The sequence below is a fragment of the Psammomys obesus genome, unplaced genomic scaffold (genome assembly GCF_907164565.1).
Source record: "Psammomys obesus unplaced genomic scaffold, mPsaObe1.curated_primary_1811, whole genome shotgun sequence".
Taxonomy (NCBI): Eukaryota; Metazoa; Chordata; class Mammalia; order Rodentia; family Muridae; genus Psammomys; species Psammomys obesus.
The window spans coordinates 12,463,331-12,482,785 of NW_026585580.1; the positions used below are offsets into that span (position 1 = coordinate 12,463,331).

At 44.2% G+C, this 19,455-nt stretch overlaps 1 protein-coding gene across 5 annotated transcripts in view; it reads right to left on the minus strand.

Annotated features, from left to right (window-relative positions):
- Positions 1-9,965, minus strand: part of Fam168b (family with sequence similarity 168 member B) — a 28,508-nt gene extending 18,543 nt beyond the window's left edge. For all 5 annotated transcript variants that reach the window (XM_055606646.1, XM_055606644.1, XM_055606635.1 and 2 more), the window contains exons 1-2: positions 9,776-9,965; positions 3,658-3,738 (exon numbers count right to left, since the gene is read on the minus strand). In XM_055606646.1, the coding sequence (XP_055462621.1) occupies positions 3,658-3,727 (70 nt within the window). In that variant the 5' untranslated portion in view covers positions 3,728-3,738; positions 9,776-9,965. The remainder of the gene's footprint in view (positions 1-3,657; positions 3,739-9,775) is intronic.
- Between the last annotated feature and the right edge of the window lie 9,490 nt (positions 9,966-19,455).

Below are 19,455 nucleotides of genomic sequence, written 5' to 3' on the forward strand. Positions count from 1 at the left end.
CTGAAGGTATCCTCAGGGGAACTCAAAGTGTTTTTTCCCCCTTCTCTTTTTTTGTTTTGTGAGACATGACCTCATATAGTCCAGGCTGCCCTCAATCTCCGCATGTAACAGAGAAGGACCTTGAAGCTTGTGATTCTTACCTGTAGCTCCCAAATGCTGGGGCTGAAGGCAGTTGGTGTCATAAAGCTGTAGGGAATGTCCCAAAGTGAAGACACTCAGGGCTAGGTGAAAACTAGGGGAAGAGCGCAGAGCACCTGAGCTAACTTCCAGAGAGACAGTCCTCATGAGTACAGCTCCTGTGTGCATGTGTGCGTATGATAGAACACAACTAAGAGCCACACATGATTGGCAAGCCCTCTACTACTGAGCCTTAGAGCCCAGTGAAAGGGTCATTCAACCCACAGGGGCCTACAGAGATGTATACAGAAAAACAAAACCCAGTAAAGGGGAACAAAAAAATTCACTTACACAAAGCCCAAAGTGAGAAGCACTGCCTTACTGAAACCGGTACTGCTCTACCAGGGAAAGTCACCTGAGTGCATAGCTTGGGAAAAACACACAGGACTGGTAAGGGGCAGCGGGACCTGCCTGGCCAGCTAGATCAGCCAAACCAACCCGGCGATCCACATGGTGACAAGCTGCTAAGAGCCACACTGTCCTAAAATGAAGTTCACTGCCTGATGATACTCCTGTTTCACAAAGCCTTCCCAAACAACCCTAAGGTCTGCGCTAGAATGCACAGGAATCTCTGCCAGGGCTCAGTTCTCTTTCCCATGAACCCGGAGCCTCCATGCGGCTTCCCTTGCTCTTCAATTGGATCCTCCTCTACCGCAGTAGAACTGGTCAGGTTCTTTTCTGGACCATTTCATTTCCACTTGTTTTCTTCAGTCAGGAAGACATCGAGTGTGCAGTACCTGAGTCAACTTCACGTATTGTGGATGTCAAGGGCAATGGTTTTCATCAGTGTCCTGTGGACCAACCCTGAAAGCTGCTAGAGGCCCAAAGCAAGCCTGGTCAAGCAGGATCCATTCACCCTCAGAACACTGCTTAGGAACCAGAGAACCAGTTAGGAGCAAAAACTTTCAATGATTTATTTTTGAAAAGCCAGAAATGCCACAAACTAGACCATACGCCATAGGCCTCTTCAATAACTGCCACAAAATCGTAATTCCCTCATGTTATATCTTTAAAGTTAAGTCTTTAAAGTCTGAGAGAAAGTAGCTGCCAATATAAAAATTTGTATTCAGTGTTGTAGGGGAAAAAAAAAAGTGGGATGGGGGAGTTCCTCCCAAAAGATGAACCAGATCCCTGAAAGCTTATGACTAGAACCTTTATGGAAAAAGACTAAACATACAGCTGTGCCATAAACCCAGCAAGTGTTCTTGCACACGGTCAAGGAAGAGAGCATGTGAGCACAGGGAAAGGTGGAGTGATAGCCAGCAGGCGACAAGATGAAGGTAGTCTAAAGTGCCACCATCTAGAGACACGCAATGGACTCTGCTCAGAGTTCCCGAAGGAAGGAAAACAGTCCTGATGATACCTTAATCTCATACTTCTGGATTCTGGAAACAATGAAGATATCAACTAATTAATGATTAATTTAATTAATTAATTATTTTGGGTTTTTTGGGGGACGGGAATTTTCTGTGTAGCCCTGCTGGCTGTCCTGGACTCACTCTGTAGACCAATCTGGCCTCAAACTCAGAGATCTGCCTGCCTCTGCCTCCTGAGTGCTGGGATTAAAAGTGTGTGCCACCACCACCTTTAGATATTAATTTTATCATTTCAATATACAAAATTTATATTTAGTAGACACTGTAAGAAACATATTCAGCAGAAATTACATAGACAACACAAAAGCAAAACAGGTATCAACACCCCCACATCCCAGCCCTAGACTACACACATCCACGTATCACCCCACTACACCTGCCCACCCGCCCACCCGCATACCTCCCACACACATTACCCTCTCGCCCAGTCAGTAATAAAGCTGCACATTTATTTCAAATGACACGTTTCAGAAATATGTCAACAGAAAAAGCAATGGTGACTATAAACACCATAGTTACTGTAAGCAGTAACACACACACTAGAGCCGACACCCCTGAAGCACTTCGGAAAGACTGCCCTTCTAAGGGCTCAGGCAGACACACTGGCCCCCTTCTGAGCACAGCAAATAGACTCTCTATCCAGCCCTTTGGTGGCAGGCCCACTCTCAGGAGAGAGTACTTGAAAAGAAAGCTGAGCAACTCCTTGTGCTCAGAGAATTCTAAGCCTTCTGTTCTGTCCCTGTGTGGGCTGTTAAAACAGTGGCAAATGCTCCAGGACAGACGCTATAGCTATAACTTCCTGGATGAGCTGGTTTGCATCCATATCTGACCGAATACAAGTTTTAAAATCTTCCCCCTTCCAAATTCAGATTTATTCCATTTTCTTATGAGTTTTGTACCAACAAGGTTTTCCCCAGTAATAGTATTTCAAAACCCATAATGAAAGCTGGGCATGGTGGCAAGTCTGTGACAGCAGCTACTTCAGAGGCTGAGACAGAGATCACAAAGTCAAGTTCTACCTCAGTTAGACATTGAATTCAAGGCCAGACTAAATAACATAGCAAAATCCTTGTCTCAAAACACAAAAGGGGTAAAGATACTGTCAGCAGTAACACTTAGGTAGCACAAACAGGCTCTGGGTTCCATCATCAGTACGCAGAGAGGAAGGACCAAAACGAAACTGTTACAGTACAAATATCTACTTCTTGTTTAGTCACCAGTTAAGACAACCACCTGCACTTTTTGACCAAAGTTCCAGTTCCCCAAACTTTTGCTTTATGGCCTCCTTCAGCTGAGCTCTGACTCCATTCTCTATGGATAGGTAAATTGCACCTACAAAATGCAATATAAGTAAAAGGCAAGCAAGGATATGGTATATTCATAAGCTATTCAATAGGATCCCCTCCCTGTCCAGGGAGATGGAAGTTATATTCAACCAAAACAACCCCCAAGAGAGGTATGAAAAGAGACTGTGAAACTGCACTGGGCTTTCTTATATGGCAATGAGGCTCCTACTGAAACAGGCTGAACCTCACAAACACTAAGAAAGTGGGATGAATTAAGAGGTAAAGAAAAAAGGTCTTGGCCACACCTACTGGAGATACCAGCTCTGGGGAAGGCAAGGCGTCTCTTGATTTTTCTTTTTCATGTATCCTTCCTGCCTTCCCTAATTCAAGTTAGGTTTGTCCACTGTCTTAGGCTCCTATTTCTGTGATAAAACACCATGACAAAGAGCAATTCAGAGGAGGAATGGATTTATTTCATCCTAGAGTCTAGCGTGAAGGGAAGTCAGGGAAGGAACCTAGAGCAAAAGCCATGGTGGAACATTGCTTACTGGCCTGCTTCCCATGGCTTGTTCAGTTTGCTTTCTTACACAGCCCAGGGCCAGGGGTGGCACTGCCTACAGTAACCATAAATCAAGAATATGCTCCACAGGCAATCTGGTGTAAGCATTTTTGCAGTTAAGGGTCCCACTTCCCAAATGGCTCTAAGTTGCATCTAGCTGTCATAAAATTAGCTAGTGTATCCACTATATTTGTGTATGCTACATGGACATAAATACTGCTCAAAGTTCAATAATAAAAACAAAATTCAACTTGCTTACCTGGATATCCAATTCCTTTGGCATTTGCATAGGGAACCCCAGAAGACCCAGGGCTATAAACAGGATTCATGATTTCAGGAACTAAAAGGGGGGGAAAAAAGGTGATTTAGCCAAGTTTTTGCTTCTAGAATTTTCTCCATTAGTCACAAAAAAGCAGGCAGCAAATGTTATTCTAGTCTACTATAAAACTGTGTTTTCTGCTGCTCCCAACCAAGAGAGAACAGAAAATAAGCGCTGAATGACCCAATAACCATAGGTGCCCCATCTGGTTTTTTCTTCCTAACTGTCTTCAATCCACTAGAACTAAGGGAAACGATACCTACTATGTCCCAGCTTAAAATCTGAAAATTCTACAATTAACCTCAATGCCCCTGTAACAGAGAATTAAATCAGAACATATTCAGAACATTAATTTTATGCAACTGCTTTAAGAGTTTAAAGGGTGTGAGTCTTTCTTAGCTAGAGTCCTTAATCTAGAATGTGCAGGACACTGGCTTCAATTGCCTACTAGAAAATGAGGAAAAGGTTTAAAAAATGAGCCAAGCATGATAGCTCGCATGTTTAATTCCAGCATTCATGAGTCTGAGGCATGAGGGGTGCCGTAAGTTTAATGTCAGTCTAGGCTTGTGTGAGAGCCTGTCTCAATAGACAAACACAACCCAAAATGATGTGGTAAACAGTAGGTGCAACACTGCGCCACGCACTAAGGTGCCATCTACACTTGCAAATGGGCAGGTGCACCCCAGCACAAGTGCAGCCATTCTTGAAAGAAACACACAGCACACAAACAGTGGCCCCTCAAGACATGCAGGGAATGGGTTGGTGGCTGTTTTCCACTTCTCTATCTTGACTAAACGACTTCTTTAAAAAAAAAAAAAAATTTATATGCATTTGATGTGAGTGTCAGACCACCTGGAATTGGAGTTACAGACAGTTGTGCGCTGTCATGTGGGTTCTGGGAGTTGAACTCGGGTCCTTTGGAAGAGCAGATAGTGATTTTAGCCACTGAGCCATCTCTCCAGCCATGACTAAATGACTTCTTTAAACACATTTTTTTCCTGAAAGATTCCTGTCTAGCCCCTCTTCAACCTACTCAGTGTTCTGACATTTACTGTTTTCTCCTGTAAAGATTCAGAATTTGTACAACTGTAATTCTAGCCCATCTTCAAAAGTAACATTTCCCCAAGTATCTCAAAGAAATGGCTTTTAGTTCTATCACCCAAGGAGATCAAGTCTATTCTTCATGTGGTAAATCACACCGACTCAGATGTTAAAAATTAAGGTGAACTTTAATTTAAGATGGCAGATGTGTAAGGGAAACCACTGCTGCTTACTTTGATGTGAAACCTGAAGTTGCTCTTTTAAAGTTTTATTTATGAGGTGTGTGTGTGCATGCGCACACACACTCGTGGGGTGCACACCTGCCGATGCAGGTGGCCACGGAGGCCAGAGAGCATGCTGGACCCCATGTAGCTGAAGCCGCAGGGGTTGGGGGGAATCTGCTGTAGGTACTAGGAACCCAAACTTGGGCCTTCTTTAAGAGCAGGAAGTGCTAGTAACCGCTGAACCATCTCCCCAGCCCCCAAAATTGCTCTTTTAAAAAAGTAAATATAAAAGCTGGTGGTGGTGATGCATATGCCCTTAATCCCAGCACACAGGAGGCAGAGAAAGGCAGATCTCCAAGTTCAAGGCCAGCCTGGGCTACAGAGGGAGTTCCAGGACAGCCAGGACAACACAGAGAAGAAACCCTGCCTCCTATGCATGGAAAAAACATGGGCCAAAGGCATACCAGAAGCAAAGTTAGTTGTGTTTTGTCACACTTTAAGAACACAGAAACTGTCAACAATCCCCATTCCTCTGAACTGCATGCAGCTTCTGCTTCAACTGTCATTTCCCAAGAAGTAATTTGTTTCCAAACTAGTTCTCCAGAGCAACAAGTGTGTTTTCCTTTCTCAGTTAAGATAAGCACAGTGCCCTGTAAAGGCCACTGAGAAAAGCAAGTCACAGTTCCCTTCAAAGCTTACCATCTAGAAAAAGCACCATCCAATACTTTTTGCAAAAAAGAGAATATAGACCTTTGCTATTCTAATATGGTAGGTGAGTGTGGCGATTAAAATAAATATGGCCCCCACAGACTCATGTGTTTGAATGCTCAGCCATGGGAAGTGGCACTATTACCAGGTATGGCCTTGCTGGAGTAGGTGTGGCACTGTTAGAGGAAGCGTGTCACTGTGGAGGCGGGGCTGGGCTGACACATGCTCAAGGTAGGACAGTGTGATAATCTCCTGCTGCTTGAAGATCAAATTGTAGAACTCTCAGTTCTTTCTCCAGCACCATGTCTGCCCGGATGTTGCTATGTTTCCTGCTATGATGATAACAGACTTAAGCCTCAGAAACTGTAAGCCAGCCCCAATTTGTTTTTCCTTTATAAGAGTTGCCTTGTCCACGGTGTCTCTTCAGAGCAATGGGGAACCCATCTAAGACAATGAGATCTTTGTTTCACTTAACGTGGAGTATAGCTACTGTCAGGTGCTTAAAAAAACTACAAACAAACAAATAAACAAAAACCATGATTACTGGTCGTTTGGGACAAATCATGGTAAGAGCCAAAAGAGAAAAGGGTGCTTTGAGGGCTGAGTGCAGACAGCAAACTTTGGTGGAACTCCTCTAAAAAAAAGAGGAGCAGCAATGAGAAGAACCGTGGCAGCACTGCCAGAACCAAGAAAGGACAAGAGGCATTTTAGGGAAAGCAGACGCTCCAGAGGCTAATGACACACCTTCCCTAGTGTGACGAGGAAGTCTTAAGGAATGAACTGAAAGCTGGGACTGGGGTACAACTAAGAGGCAGTGCACCCAGCTGTCTAGCATTTTGGAAGCCCAGGTTCTACTTGAGTACCAAAAACAGTGTAGGATGGAGAGAAGAAAAGATTGCAGTTCCCTCCCCTTCCAATTTGGCAGAATATGTTAGTGTGCTGAAAGAAAACCAGTAACAGTCTTGTGCCAAACACAAGTCTTCCTTTAAATTATTTATTCAATGCTGAGATTCCTTCAAAGACCTTCAGTGCAAAAGCAGGAGAAAACACTTCATTTCGTCCTGTGTCCTTGCATCCCAGTGCTCAGCACAGGGGCTCACAAACATCTAGCCAGTGCGCACAACACTGATAACAAAATTTAATTTGAGTCATATTATCGAAGGACACCTGGCTAGCAGGTATGAAATGTAAACCTACCCCTGGATCAAACTATTTACACTGCATGTACCCTCACATGTCAGGAATCTATGTCACTCAACCCCTCTCCCCCCAAGAGCACTTCTCCTAGCGTCAGCTGGAGCCAGCACCTAATGCCCAGTTTACAGGAAAGCCAGGGAGTTTGAGGAATAAGTGGAATAGGACTATGAAGCTAATCACACAAACCCAAAAGGAAGGGCATTCTCAAGGACAAATGTCTATTCTCCAGTGGTCTGCACACAAGTGAGGGAGGATGTTCCAGGTAAAATTAGATTTATACTAAAGACAATTGGTACATTTTGTTTAGGTTATGACTTATATGAAAAGATCTGTAAGAAATATATGTATATTTTAATGATATAACACAAAAGTGAACACAGGCCGGGTACCCAATAGCACAGTTTGCTATCTATGGTTAACAGTACCGTTCATAAGCCAATATGTCAATTTTTAGAAACACAGAAGAATGTAACAATATGAATATCTATAATTTAAAGCATTGTTTTTAAAAAGGGCATATACTGCAAAACGCTAGTAAACTTTACTGCAGCAGGGAACATAGCTACAGAGTCTCTGTACTTTTAAGTGTGTGTATAAAGAGCAAAGGAAGACCCAGGGCACTAGTCCACCTGGTATTCTGGTGCCACTGGTCACACGGCAACTACAATCCCTCTCCTGAGCTGGTATGGACGAAGCACCTGGACTCCACGCAGGGGTAGGATTCTTAGGTTTCCCATTTGAAATTACTCAACTGTGGGAATGCTGTGGGTGGTTTGATGCCTCCATCAACAAACCAATCCTGAACTTACCTGTAAAAACTCTGCAAGAAGGTGGCTAGTGGTAGCACACGCCTCTAATCTCAGCACTCTGAAGGCAGAGGCCAGCACCGTATACAGAGTGAGTGAGTTTCGGGACAGCCTTGGCTACACAGAGAAATCCTGTCTTAAAAGAATCAAAACCAAACCAAACCAAACCACAAAAAGCTGCAAGACCTCATGGGAACACTCAACAGTCATCACAAGCATACCTTGATGTGAACGGAAGGCCTCCCTGAGATTTTTGGAATTTGTGTTTATGTGGTTAGGGATTTAGCTTACTGATAGAGGACTTAAGGCTCTAGGTTCAGTCCTCAGCTCCAGGAGGGGAAAGACAAGATTACAAAATCAACCCTCCCACTGAAGGCACTCAAGATAGATTTTATTATTTTTATTTGCCTATGTGCCTTCTGAGTGAAGACAGTGTGCGCAAGTGCTCATGAAGGCCGAAGAAGGTGGTCCTTTGAAGCTGGAGTTACAGGCTGGGAGCCGCCTGAAGCAGTGCTGGGAAAAGAACTCAAGTCCTCCGCACGATCAGGAAGCTCTTTCAACTGCCGAGGCATCTCTCCAGCCCCTATACCATGACCTAACATTGGTGTTTAGCTGAGGTGGTAACTGCAAAATTTTAAAGGTCTGATAGTTTGGGTGTTTCGTATCAGCACTGATTTCGGTGTGTTTTAATTGCCTCTATCTATAAAAACTCAGACAATTAAATAAGTTACAGATTTTTAGAAAAAAAATACTATTGGAAAATTTTAGTTATATCTGATAGCAAGGAGAGTCCATCTCACAAGAAAACCCTCCAGTCTTCCAAACTCAGCTTTCACGGCAGTTTGCAACCTCCCAGGACAATGTCAAAAGGTACCGAACAAAGAGAGGCAGGTATCACTACTGAAACACTGCTATACTCATGCTTTGAAACTGTTCTCAACTAGTCCATAAAAATCAACTACCTACAAGACAAGTTAGGAAGACAACATCTTTAAACCACGAGATCTTCCGAAATTCCTTTTAAAATGCACTTTTTAAAAAACTTTCTCAAGCCTGTCTAACATTAAAATGGTCCAAAAGAACTAGCCCAAACCAATCTGAGGCTTGTAAGAAGGCAAGAACCACAGAGCAGCTGCCTTCCCTCCTAGGTTCCAGGCCCCTGCTTTAAACAGAGGGTCACTTCCACCCTTAGGGGAAGGCGATTCAAACAAACGCTCCGCAATCACCGCCTAGGTGAATGCTGAGACACGAAACTCAAATCTTTCATTTGGTTCTGGTCACAACTAATTTTAACATCATTAAAGGTTTTCTTGCATGTCAAAACATTCCAAAATGCAGGAAGAGTAAACTACAGACATTACCCAAAAGAGCCTGCTTTATACAAAGACTGCTTTATACAAAGCAAAATCCCCAACAATTTCCACGACGGTGGCTTCAGCATTAGGAAAACAGTCCTCGATTTCTCAAATCTTGGCTGTCAAAGCAAAAACCACCCATTACCTCTTAACCTACCAAAGTTTTAAAGGCTGTCTTTCTAACTGCTTGCACCAGAACTTCCTTTAATTTAAAATCTTGTCATCCTTCGGAAAAGTCATCTCATCTTACACAAGGCGAAGGGGAGAAGGTGTAGGAACTACACAAACCATTTTTTTCTTGTTTAAAATTTTAATGTGTGCACACGCAGACGTGTGAGCCTTTTCCCTAGGAAACCTTCCTGCACGCAAAAACACCCCAAGATATTTACGTGACTGATTAAACACCGGCTCACACAAAGCAAGAGCCAGGCGCGGACGCGCTCGCAGGACGTCCTTCTCTTTTATTCAGATTAACCTGGGCCATGCCCCGGAACGTCCTTTCCTCGCCGAGGTACCCTCCAGAGCCTGCGCTTTCCGGCCGGAGAGGGGACGCTGGGTCGGCGGCGGCCCGCGACCTTCCCGCCCGGCCCCGCACAAGCCGCCCCGCCCCCGGGCCGCCTCGGACAAAGCGGCGCCCCCCGCGCGGCCCGACCAGGCGCTGCACAAAGCGCCGCACTTCCGGCCCGCACCCACCCCGGGCCGCCGCCCCCGGGCTTCCCGTACTCACGGTGGCCTGCGCCTCCGGGACCGGCGCGCGCCGGCCCGAGCGGGCACGGCGTGAGGCTCGGCGACGGGCAGTGCCCGGACAACGTTCGCTGGCGGTCGACCGCTAGGCCCGCGCTGCCTCCCGCCCGCCGTGCCGCGGCCCGCGCTACCGCCGACGCTGCGCACACACCGCAGCCCGCGACCTCACTTCCGCCCGCCGCGCGCCGGCCGGGGACGGGACGGGCACGTGACGCAGCCGCGCGCGCGCGCGCCCGCGCCCGCGAGGTTCCCGGATGCTGGGACGCGCGCCTAGGTGGCGAGCCTCAGCCCAGGCTGCAGTCAAAACCCGGTTGGAGACGGCGTGGTAGAACAGCTATGGCCCGTAGTAACTTGGGAATGAAATGGATGCCGCGTCGCAGCGTGCTTACTTAATAATTACTTTTTCTGTTCTTTGCTTTTGTTTTTAAGTTTTTCTTCTCTTCGTTGCTGCCTCGTTTTGGACCAGGATTTTGGGCTTGAGTTTACAGATCTGCCTGCCTCTGTCCAGAGTCTTGGCTTTAAAACGGCAGCCACCGTGCACAGTCCTACGATTTTATTTTTACTTACGCGTTTAAGTGTGTAGCTGTGAGTGGGTTTTCACACAAGAGTGCTGGCGTGCGATCCTGTCCTGTTGGAGTTACAGGAGGTTGAGGGCTGTCCTTACGTGGGTGTGGGCAACTGCTCTGAGCCATCTCTGGGACCTCCCACCCCCTTTTAAAAAGATACATTTATTGTATGTGTGAGTGCTTCGCCTCCATTTATATATGTGCATTGCCATGTATCTTCTTAATGCTGACAGAGGTCAGAAGACCGAGTTACAGATGGTTGTGAAATCACCTCATGGGTGCTAGGAATCGAACTCAATTCTTCTGTAAGAGCAAGGAGTAATATTCATAATCACTGAGCTGTCTCCCCTAGCAGTGGTGGCACTCGGGAGACAGAGGCAGGGAGATCTCTGAGTTCTAGACCAGCCTTTTGTACAGAGTGAGTTCCAGGACAGCCAGGGTTATGCAGAGAAACGCTGCCTGGGGGGAGGGCAGAGATCACTGAGGCGTCTCTCCACCCCCTCTTCTTTTTGATCACTCATCGCCATTCCACTGCCACTACAAGATTTTCACCCAGATAGGCTTGTCTGTGTGTCGAAAGAGCCAGGAAACACCAAGCACTAAGAGCAAGCCCCAAACCACACTGGCTTCACACAGCAGAGAAATCAACACCAAGCATACATTCCAGGAAATGTTTGAGAATAGAGAGTAGTAAAGAAGGGGCTACGAAACCATTCAAGGGCTGCAGCCAATAAGCTCACTAGTGCATAGATTACAGTGAAATGTGACGAAATTACAATGAAATGAAAATCTAGAAGTCTTTAAGTCACTGGGTGTTATAATTTGAATCTTAAAGGTTTGCTTACATCTACGTGTTGACATCTGGGCTGCCGGCCTGACAGCTGGCAGCACAGAGACTACAAAGACTCAGAGATCTGCCTGCCTCTGCCTCTCAAGTGCTGGGATCAATGACACACACCACCATGCCTGGCTTTTCCCACCAGTTTTGCCACAGCGAACAAAAATGACTAACTGAGAATAAGGAAGTATCGTTAAATGGTTACTGGGGCCAAGATTTAGCTATCAGAAACAGTATAAATTGTATCTATAGCTCATGTTCCTGAATGGATTTCAAATTTTTAAAAAAGCAGAAAATTTTAATCACGGCAACACAAAAGAGAAGAGAATATGGAGAAATTCTTTTTAATTGTGGAGTAAAGAATTTCTCAAAAGCCAGAAACAGTACTTATGAAAAACGTTGACTGGAGGGGCAGGTGAGCAGGGTTAGCAGGTGAAAGAGCTTAGCTTTCAAGCCTGGGGATTCCCAGAGCCCGCTAGTGAAAGAGAACAGACTCCATTAATTTTTTTTTAAATGTTGGCTGGTCAAAGTGAATAAATTGCAAAATAATAATAATAAAAATGTTGGCTGGAGAAATCACCTCAGGCAAAATCAAAAGGTACTTGATTAAGAGTAAAACATAACCACAAAGGGTTAATCGCTTTGGTATTCTGAAATCTTCCAGAGGGCAATAATTAATCAGTTCCATTAATCAGTATAGAAATGAATAAGGTTCAATGCTAAGAACATAAAAATAGGTATTGATAATATATATATATATATATATATATATATTAAAAAGTCAACTTTATTTCTACAAAGAAAATTTCAGTTTGAAACTTTGAGACACAGGATTTTGGAGACAGAGATACAAGGACTGCCTCAAGCTTAAAGCAGTCTGACCTATAGGGTGAGTTCTAAGTTTTAGGTCAGCAAGATCCTGTTTTCAACAAGAAAAGCAACAACAGTAATAACAAAACAAAACATCAAGTGAACAAACATTAAGAACATTTTTGTTGGTGACTGGGAAGCATGAAAGAAAGGAAGAAAGGAAGGAAGGAAGGAAGGAAGGAAGGAAGAAGAAAGAAAGAAAAGAAAGAAAGAAAGAAAGAAAGAAAGAAAGAAAGAAAGAAAGAAAGAAGAAAAGCAAGCCAGGAATGATAGCCTGCTCCATTAATCCCAGCAGTTGGGAGGCAGAGGCACGGGGTGAGTTCAAAGCCAGCCTGGTCTACAAATCAGTCCAGGCCAGCCAAGGCTACACAGAGAAACCCTGTCTCGAAAAGCAAAAAACAAAGGAAATGAAACAAATCCTCTGTTGGTGAGGCCACAGGAACTGGACACCAATTGCCAGACCAATGAGGGGATCATCTGAGATGAGTATCAATGCACACAAACCTGTTAGCCCAACAGCCCCACTTCTGAAAGCTTATCCATAAAGATACTTTGTAATAATCAGGGTTCTGTAGAGTAACAGAACTTATACAATGAATCTCTCTGTCTCTGTCTCTCTCTGTCTCTCTCTGTCTCTCTCTCTCTCTCTCTCTCTATATATATATATATATATATGGGGGATTTATTACAATGACTTACAGGCTGTGGGCTAACTACTGTGTATCCAGCAATGTCTAACTGTGAACTGAAAGTCCAAGAATCCAGTAGTTGTTCTGAGAGACTGGATGTCTCAGCTGGCCTTCATTATACACTGGAATCCCAAAGAAATAGGCTCTAATGCCAGTGAACAATTGGACATGCTTGCAAGGTGAGGACAAGCAGGCAAAGAGCAAAAGCTTCCTCCTTCCATGTCCTTCCATGGGCTTTCAGCAGAAGGCATGTCTTCCTGCTTTATGATCCATATTAAAAGTCAATCTATCCTACTTCAATTTAAGCAAAAACTCCACACAGATGTGCCCTCCATTTTTGTATTGTAGTTGATTCCAGATTTAGTCAAGTTGACAGCCAAGAATAACCATCACACACTTATAAAATGAAACAAGTACATGCTCATTCTGGAGAGTGTCCTTTATAACAACAAAATACAGGAAGCTGTTCTGGGATACGGGACAGATGGCTGTGCTGAACTTTCCGAGCCTAAGGATGGAGCTGTCAACGCCCCAGGACAAGATATGATCTGAGCAAGGCTGCTGTTCACTCCAAGTATGGTCTGAAAGAGTTCTCCAACGGCTAATCTGTCTTCGGGCAGCATGACACTACAGTAGAACTCATTCCTTCACCAAACGACAAGCTGCCCCTCTAGCCATCTGGATATGAGCCTGTGATGTTTGGTGTGAATTGTCAACCTGACAGAATCTAGAGTGACCAGGGAAAGCTTGGTGTGGAGCTATAGAAGATTATCTGATCGTGTTAATTGATGGGTGAGGACCTATCTTAAGTGTGGATGGGACGTTTCCTGTGTCAGGACCCCTTGACCGTGTAAATAGAGAAAAGGAGCTGAACATCAGCATACATTCTTCTGTCTTTGATTAACTGTGTGGGTGCAATGTGACCAACTCCTTCAAGTTCTTGCGCTGAGTCCCCGGCCATGATGGCCTAGAGCCTGGAACCCTGAGCCCCGTTAACCCTTTCTCCCTTAAATAGTTTTGTTAGAATTTGTTAATTTGCTTGTTTTGTTGTTGTTTGGAGGCAGGGTTTTACTATGAAGCCCCCTCTAGCCTGGAATTCCCCATGTACCCCAGGCTGGCCTCAGACTAACAGAGACCTGCCTGTCTCTGCTTCCCAGGTGCTTAAAGGCATGCATCACCACACCTGGCTCTGTCAGGACATTTTCTCACAGCAACAGGCAAGAAAACTAAATGTATCTCCATTACCTTTTGTTCCTGTGGTAAAATATCATGACCGTAAGCAACCCATGGAAGAATTTTGGCTTACAGTTCCAGAAGGCTGTTGTCTATCATGTGGGCAGTGGGGGTGGGGTATGGCATCTTGTGCCTGGAGGAGGAAGTGGAGAGATCTCATCTCTTAACTGCAAACACAAAACAGAGAGGGGGAACTAGACGTGTCGTTTGGTTATAAACACCCAAAGCCAGCCAAGCTGAACCTACTAAATGTTCCATATCCTCCTCGGTGTCACCAAGAAACCAAGTGTTCAAATATCTGAGCCTGAGGGACGTTTATACCACCACAGTAAGATCCCCACAGGGGTATTCCACCTGGTAAGATCTAATAACCAGAGCACCATTGTAAAAACACTACCTGGCCTGCACGGAGCCTTGCTTCCTCATAAAAGCAGCCCTTTAGAATGCCTCTAGGAAGACAGTTTATTCTGTCTTGCCTGTGGTAGCTACCTACTGTGTATCTTATATACTCCCTACTTCTGGTGCCTTCTGTCTTAGTGAATTCTTCCACTGGTCTGTCAACCTCATCCTGCTAGCACAAAAAAACTCTAGTGCCCATTACTAGGGGAATGGTTAAATATACTCCGGTTCATCTACATAGTAAAAATTCTAACAAAAACAAGAAAAAAAGAAAATAAACAAGGAGCCTTTCCACCTATCAACATGAATGTATCTCCAAACACACCATTCACAGGAAAAAAGTAGGAGATGGGACCGTATTAAAGGATATTGTGTAAAAAGGGAGAAATACATATAATTTTACAATAATGTGAAATTTAAGAAGTATTCAAAACAAATAGCGTCAAATTGCCTGTGGTGAGGCTGGGATCAAGTGGAACCTGAGCAGGTCGGGGGAAATCAGGAGAGAGATAACATTCATGAAGATTTTCTTTACAGATTTGAATCATACCAATGCATCTAAAATTAAAAGCAAAATAAAAATGTCATTTTTTTTCTGGAAGTATAAAATGTGTCATAATCCCTTCATAAAAAAGATCTGGCTGTCTCTTATAAACTAAACATACATCTGTCCATACAGTCATCCTACAAATTGTGATTGAGAGAGGTGGAATCGTGTATTCAGAGACTTGTACAGAAATGTCCACAATTTGTTAATAGCCTGAAAGAAGGTACCAATGCACCCAACACTAGGAGACAGGCAAATGAGCTCATGGATGTAAGGGCTTGAGGATAAATTTCTGGGAATTTAGGAAGCCATTTCCCAAGTACAGCCATTATTGAAAATCATAGTCTAGGGCTGACAAGATGGCCCAGCTGGTAAAAGGACTCATCATATAAGCCTGACGACTTTATATCAATCCTTGATACCTACAGTAGACCTCTGAACTTTGTCCTCTGACCTCCACATATGTGCTGTAGTATGCATGCCCCCTCCCCTTCCTACAGTTTTACTAATGAAGTGCAAAACTGCTTCAACGTGTTTGTACTTTGGGGGTAGTAGCTACACGATCCTCAATAAGATCTGAGCCTGATAGATAGCTTCACCTATTTGTCACGCTTGCTATGGACTTTAACAAATTTGCTAATTAGGTAAATTAAAATTGTATCTACGACTGTTTTTATTTCCATTTATCATATACATGATATACATCCTTGTAAACAATTTCTGACTGGAGTTTTCATGTACCCTGGATAGTTATCTCAAAATCAAATCATTGGTTTTTCTAGTTTTTAATTATTTGTGCCTGTGTATGTAACCTCAGAGTCCAGAAGAGGAAGTCAAATCTCCTGTGGCTGGAGTGATAGGAAGCTGGGGCAGGGAAACGAACTCAGCTCCCTGGAAGAGCACTACCCACTCTTGATCTCTGAGACATGTTTTTCAGCCCAGATGGGTGGTTTAAAGACATGGGTTTGTGGATTTGTTTCTTTGTATCTCATGTAGCCCAAGCTGGCCTCAACCTCACTATTTAGCTGAGGCTGGCCTTGAACTCCTGATCTTCCTGTCTGTACCTTCTAAAGTAGTTATACAGATGTGGGTCACTCAGCTTGGTTGGGATGAACTAGTTTAAAGCTTTTGATACCATCAAAATTTTCTCTAGAAGCGTTGTACAAACTTACATATGTACAAGCTGCCATTTCTAGTTAGCAATTCATCTGACTTCTTACGCATTGAATTTTAACTAATTATCTTTGACATTTTTAATAACTGAAAATCTGTATTTCACTCATTTTAATAATAATTTTTAGATTATAAAATACTTGTAGGATGTTGGCTACAAGTGTACTTTCTCTTCTGTTAATGACTTACTTATGAAGTCATTGCTCACTCTTTTAGAGTTTTACTGTTTTCTTAATCGATTCATTTGTTGTACAAAGGCCTAATAGGAAAGTGTGGTGTGTCATCACCATCACTATTGTTGTTGTTATTACTGTGTGTGCATTTATGATGTGAGAGGGCACGCCACACCGTGCATGTTTAAGGCCAGAGGACAACTTGGTGGAGTTCTTTCTCTTCTTTGGCTCAGGGGACCCAACTCAGGTTCTCAGGTTTATTTACCAAGCATTTTGTCCATTGAGCCATCTCACAGACCCCGGTGAAATATCTGGCAAAGCTTTTGAGGAAGCAAAATTCTGCTTTGGTGTAGCGTGTTGAGGTCTTTCTCTTGTCCCTTCCCGTAGTCCAGGCTGGCCTTAGACTCCAGAGCGTCTTATGGCTGCCTTCTGGGTACTGAGCCTACGGGTGCTCACCGCCATGCCCCATTCCACTTTTCTTTTAATACTAATAACTGATGTAGAGGAGAAGGTGGAACTAGTCTCAAGGTGATTTGACTAAACTTAAGGCCACAGAGTCGGGCAAGTGTGTGTGGCATCCCCGTGTGGCCCCTGTGGGCGAGAGTGGATGGTCTCTCACACACAGTGGGCCTTCTGAGAGCTGTGATCACACAGTGGGGCTTCTGAAGACAGGCACTCACCCATAGTGGACCTGAGAACATGTTTCTACTCACCTATGATGGGCCTTCTCCCTCCTTGACAGGGAACTGGGACAAGAGCCACTTTCACTAAGCCAGAAAACTTAGTGGCAGACACTAAAGCATCTTCAGCAGTTCCTGGAACACATATGTAAATCAAAGTGTATTCAAATAATGCTTTTTCCTGTTATTTAAGTTATGTATGCAAGTATGCATATATATATGTATGTAGTAGTGTTTCTTTCCTTCTGTCCTGAGCTTCTGGAATAATGAGTCACGAGACTCATCAAATATTATACAAATACCTAGGCTCTTCTCCAATTGTCTCCTAACTTAACCCATTATACTAATCTACATTCTGCCACATGACTGGTTACCTGAGCTCAGACATCATACATCCATCCTCTTCACATCTTTCTGGCTGAATCTCTCGACTCTGTCTCTATCCCAGAATCCTTCTGCCTGCTGGATGTTCCATCTGTTTCCTGTCTCAGCCATAGACCATAGGCTTTTGTTCTTTTTTTTTAATTGACAGGTGTTGCATCCATCCAATACATAAGAAATTCATTCTATCTATCTATCTATCTATCTATCTATCTATCTATCTATCTATCACCTCTGTATATATTCATTAAAGAAAATTTGGAGGGCTGGAGAGTCTTGGCTGCTGTTAATCCTATCTCTGGCCTTATTGGGAACTTGCTCTATGTATACTCCCTCATAGACACACACACACACACACACACACACACAATTTAAAATGAAGGGCAAATTCAGTAAATGTTGAAAAACAGGAAGAAAAAAAAACAACTGCATTTTTGTATTGCTGTGAAAAAATATCATGACTCAAAGCAACTTGAGGAAGGAAGAATTTATTTGGCTTACATATCTTAATCACAGTCTGTCATTGAGGGAAACCAAGGCCGGCACTCAAACAGGGCAGGAACTGAAGCAGAGACCACAGAGGCACGCTGCCTGCTGGTCTGCTTTCTTATGCAAGCCAGGACCACCTATCTGCCCAGGGACTGCATCACCCACAGACTTACCTGACAGAGGCATTTTCTCCCTTGAGGGTCCCTCTTCCCAGGTGACCCTCGCCTGACCAGTCCAGCAGCTATAGTCCCGTTGATGCAGTAAGCATAGGGCTGCCTGATGAACTGCAGGCACCTTTCTTTGGTCTTCTTCCCCAACACCTAGGAGAGCATCTCCTCTCCTGTAGGGGATTTGGGGTCAGGCATTTCCTGGGAGAAGGCCAGATACACAAGTCCATCTTGAACCAGAACTGGGTGTGAGTGCAGTGAGGGCAGGGTTTTCCTTGAAGTGAACTGCTAAAGGGAAAGCAGTTACTGTCTCATGCATGAACCTGAGGGGCCTATGCATAAAGTCGTACGATGAATGACCCACTAACTAAAGATGATAACAGCCTGTCTGGTTTTTTTGTTTTTGTTTTGCATTATTTGTTTACTTATTTATTTATTTTTGGTTTTCGAGACAGGGTTTCTCTGTGTAACCTTGGATGTCCTGCACTCACTTTGTAGACCAGGCTGTCCTTGAACTCACAGGGATGCCCCTGCCCCCGCCTCCCATGAGGGCTAGGACTATAGTGCTATTGGTGTGTGCTATCGCACCCAGCTTCGGTCCATTTGTCAATCAGGGCAAAGGGTCTACCCAATTCTTACCCAGGGAATCTGCTTCTCCTTCCTAAATTCATAAAAACAATGTTCCAAAGGTCACGGGGTTTTTGAGACTCATGCCTGCTCAGGCCGTTCTCATTCGGGAGAGCATATTCCATGCATTTTCTTTTTAAATAAACATATACTTTGACTACTTCTACTAAGAACCTAGAAACAACGTGAGATACGCAAGGCATTCAAATAGCAATTTTTTAATTGTAGTTTTTGAAACAGGATCTCATGAATTCCCAGACTGGCTTCGAGCTCTACGTAGCCACGGGTGACCTTGGGCTTCTTATCTTTCCAACTCATCTCCCAAGTGCTGAGATAACGGCTGTGCGCCACCATGCCCTCTCTATGTATTTTGCGTTTTTGAGACCGTGCCTATGTAGCTCAGGCTAGCTTCAAACTTATCTTGACTCAGCCCCCGCAGTTCTGGGATTATAGTCCTGTACTAACACCCTCTGCTCCTTCCTCATTTTTTTTTTTTTAACCGTTGAATTTTATATTCTAAGCTATAACAATTCTGTGTGACGTACTGCTAAGTCTTCCAGGTTAGTTCCTTGCTTGCTGTTTCTGTTTTGATGTCTCCATTTTCCTTTTTTTGAGTATGCAAGCCTTCATTTCTCATTCGGGAATGTTTCAGGCTGAGCTTGCCCTTGGCTTGCCCTGGTTCCGCGGTCATGCACTTCTCTACGAAGCTCTGTGTTCAGAGGCCAAATCAGGATTCTCAGAGCCTCCATTGAGCAGGTAGCTAAGACACTGCGAAGAGCAATTCCTCAGGCCTTAGGCTCCGGTCCCGCACGGCCACGAACCTGCCTCCCG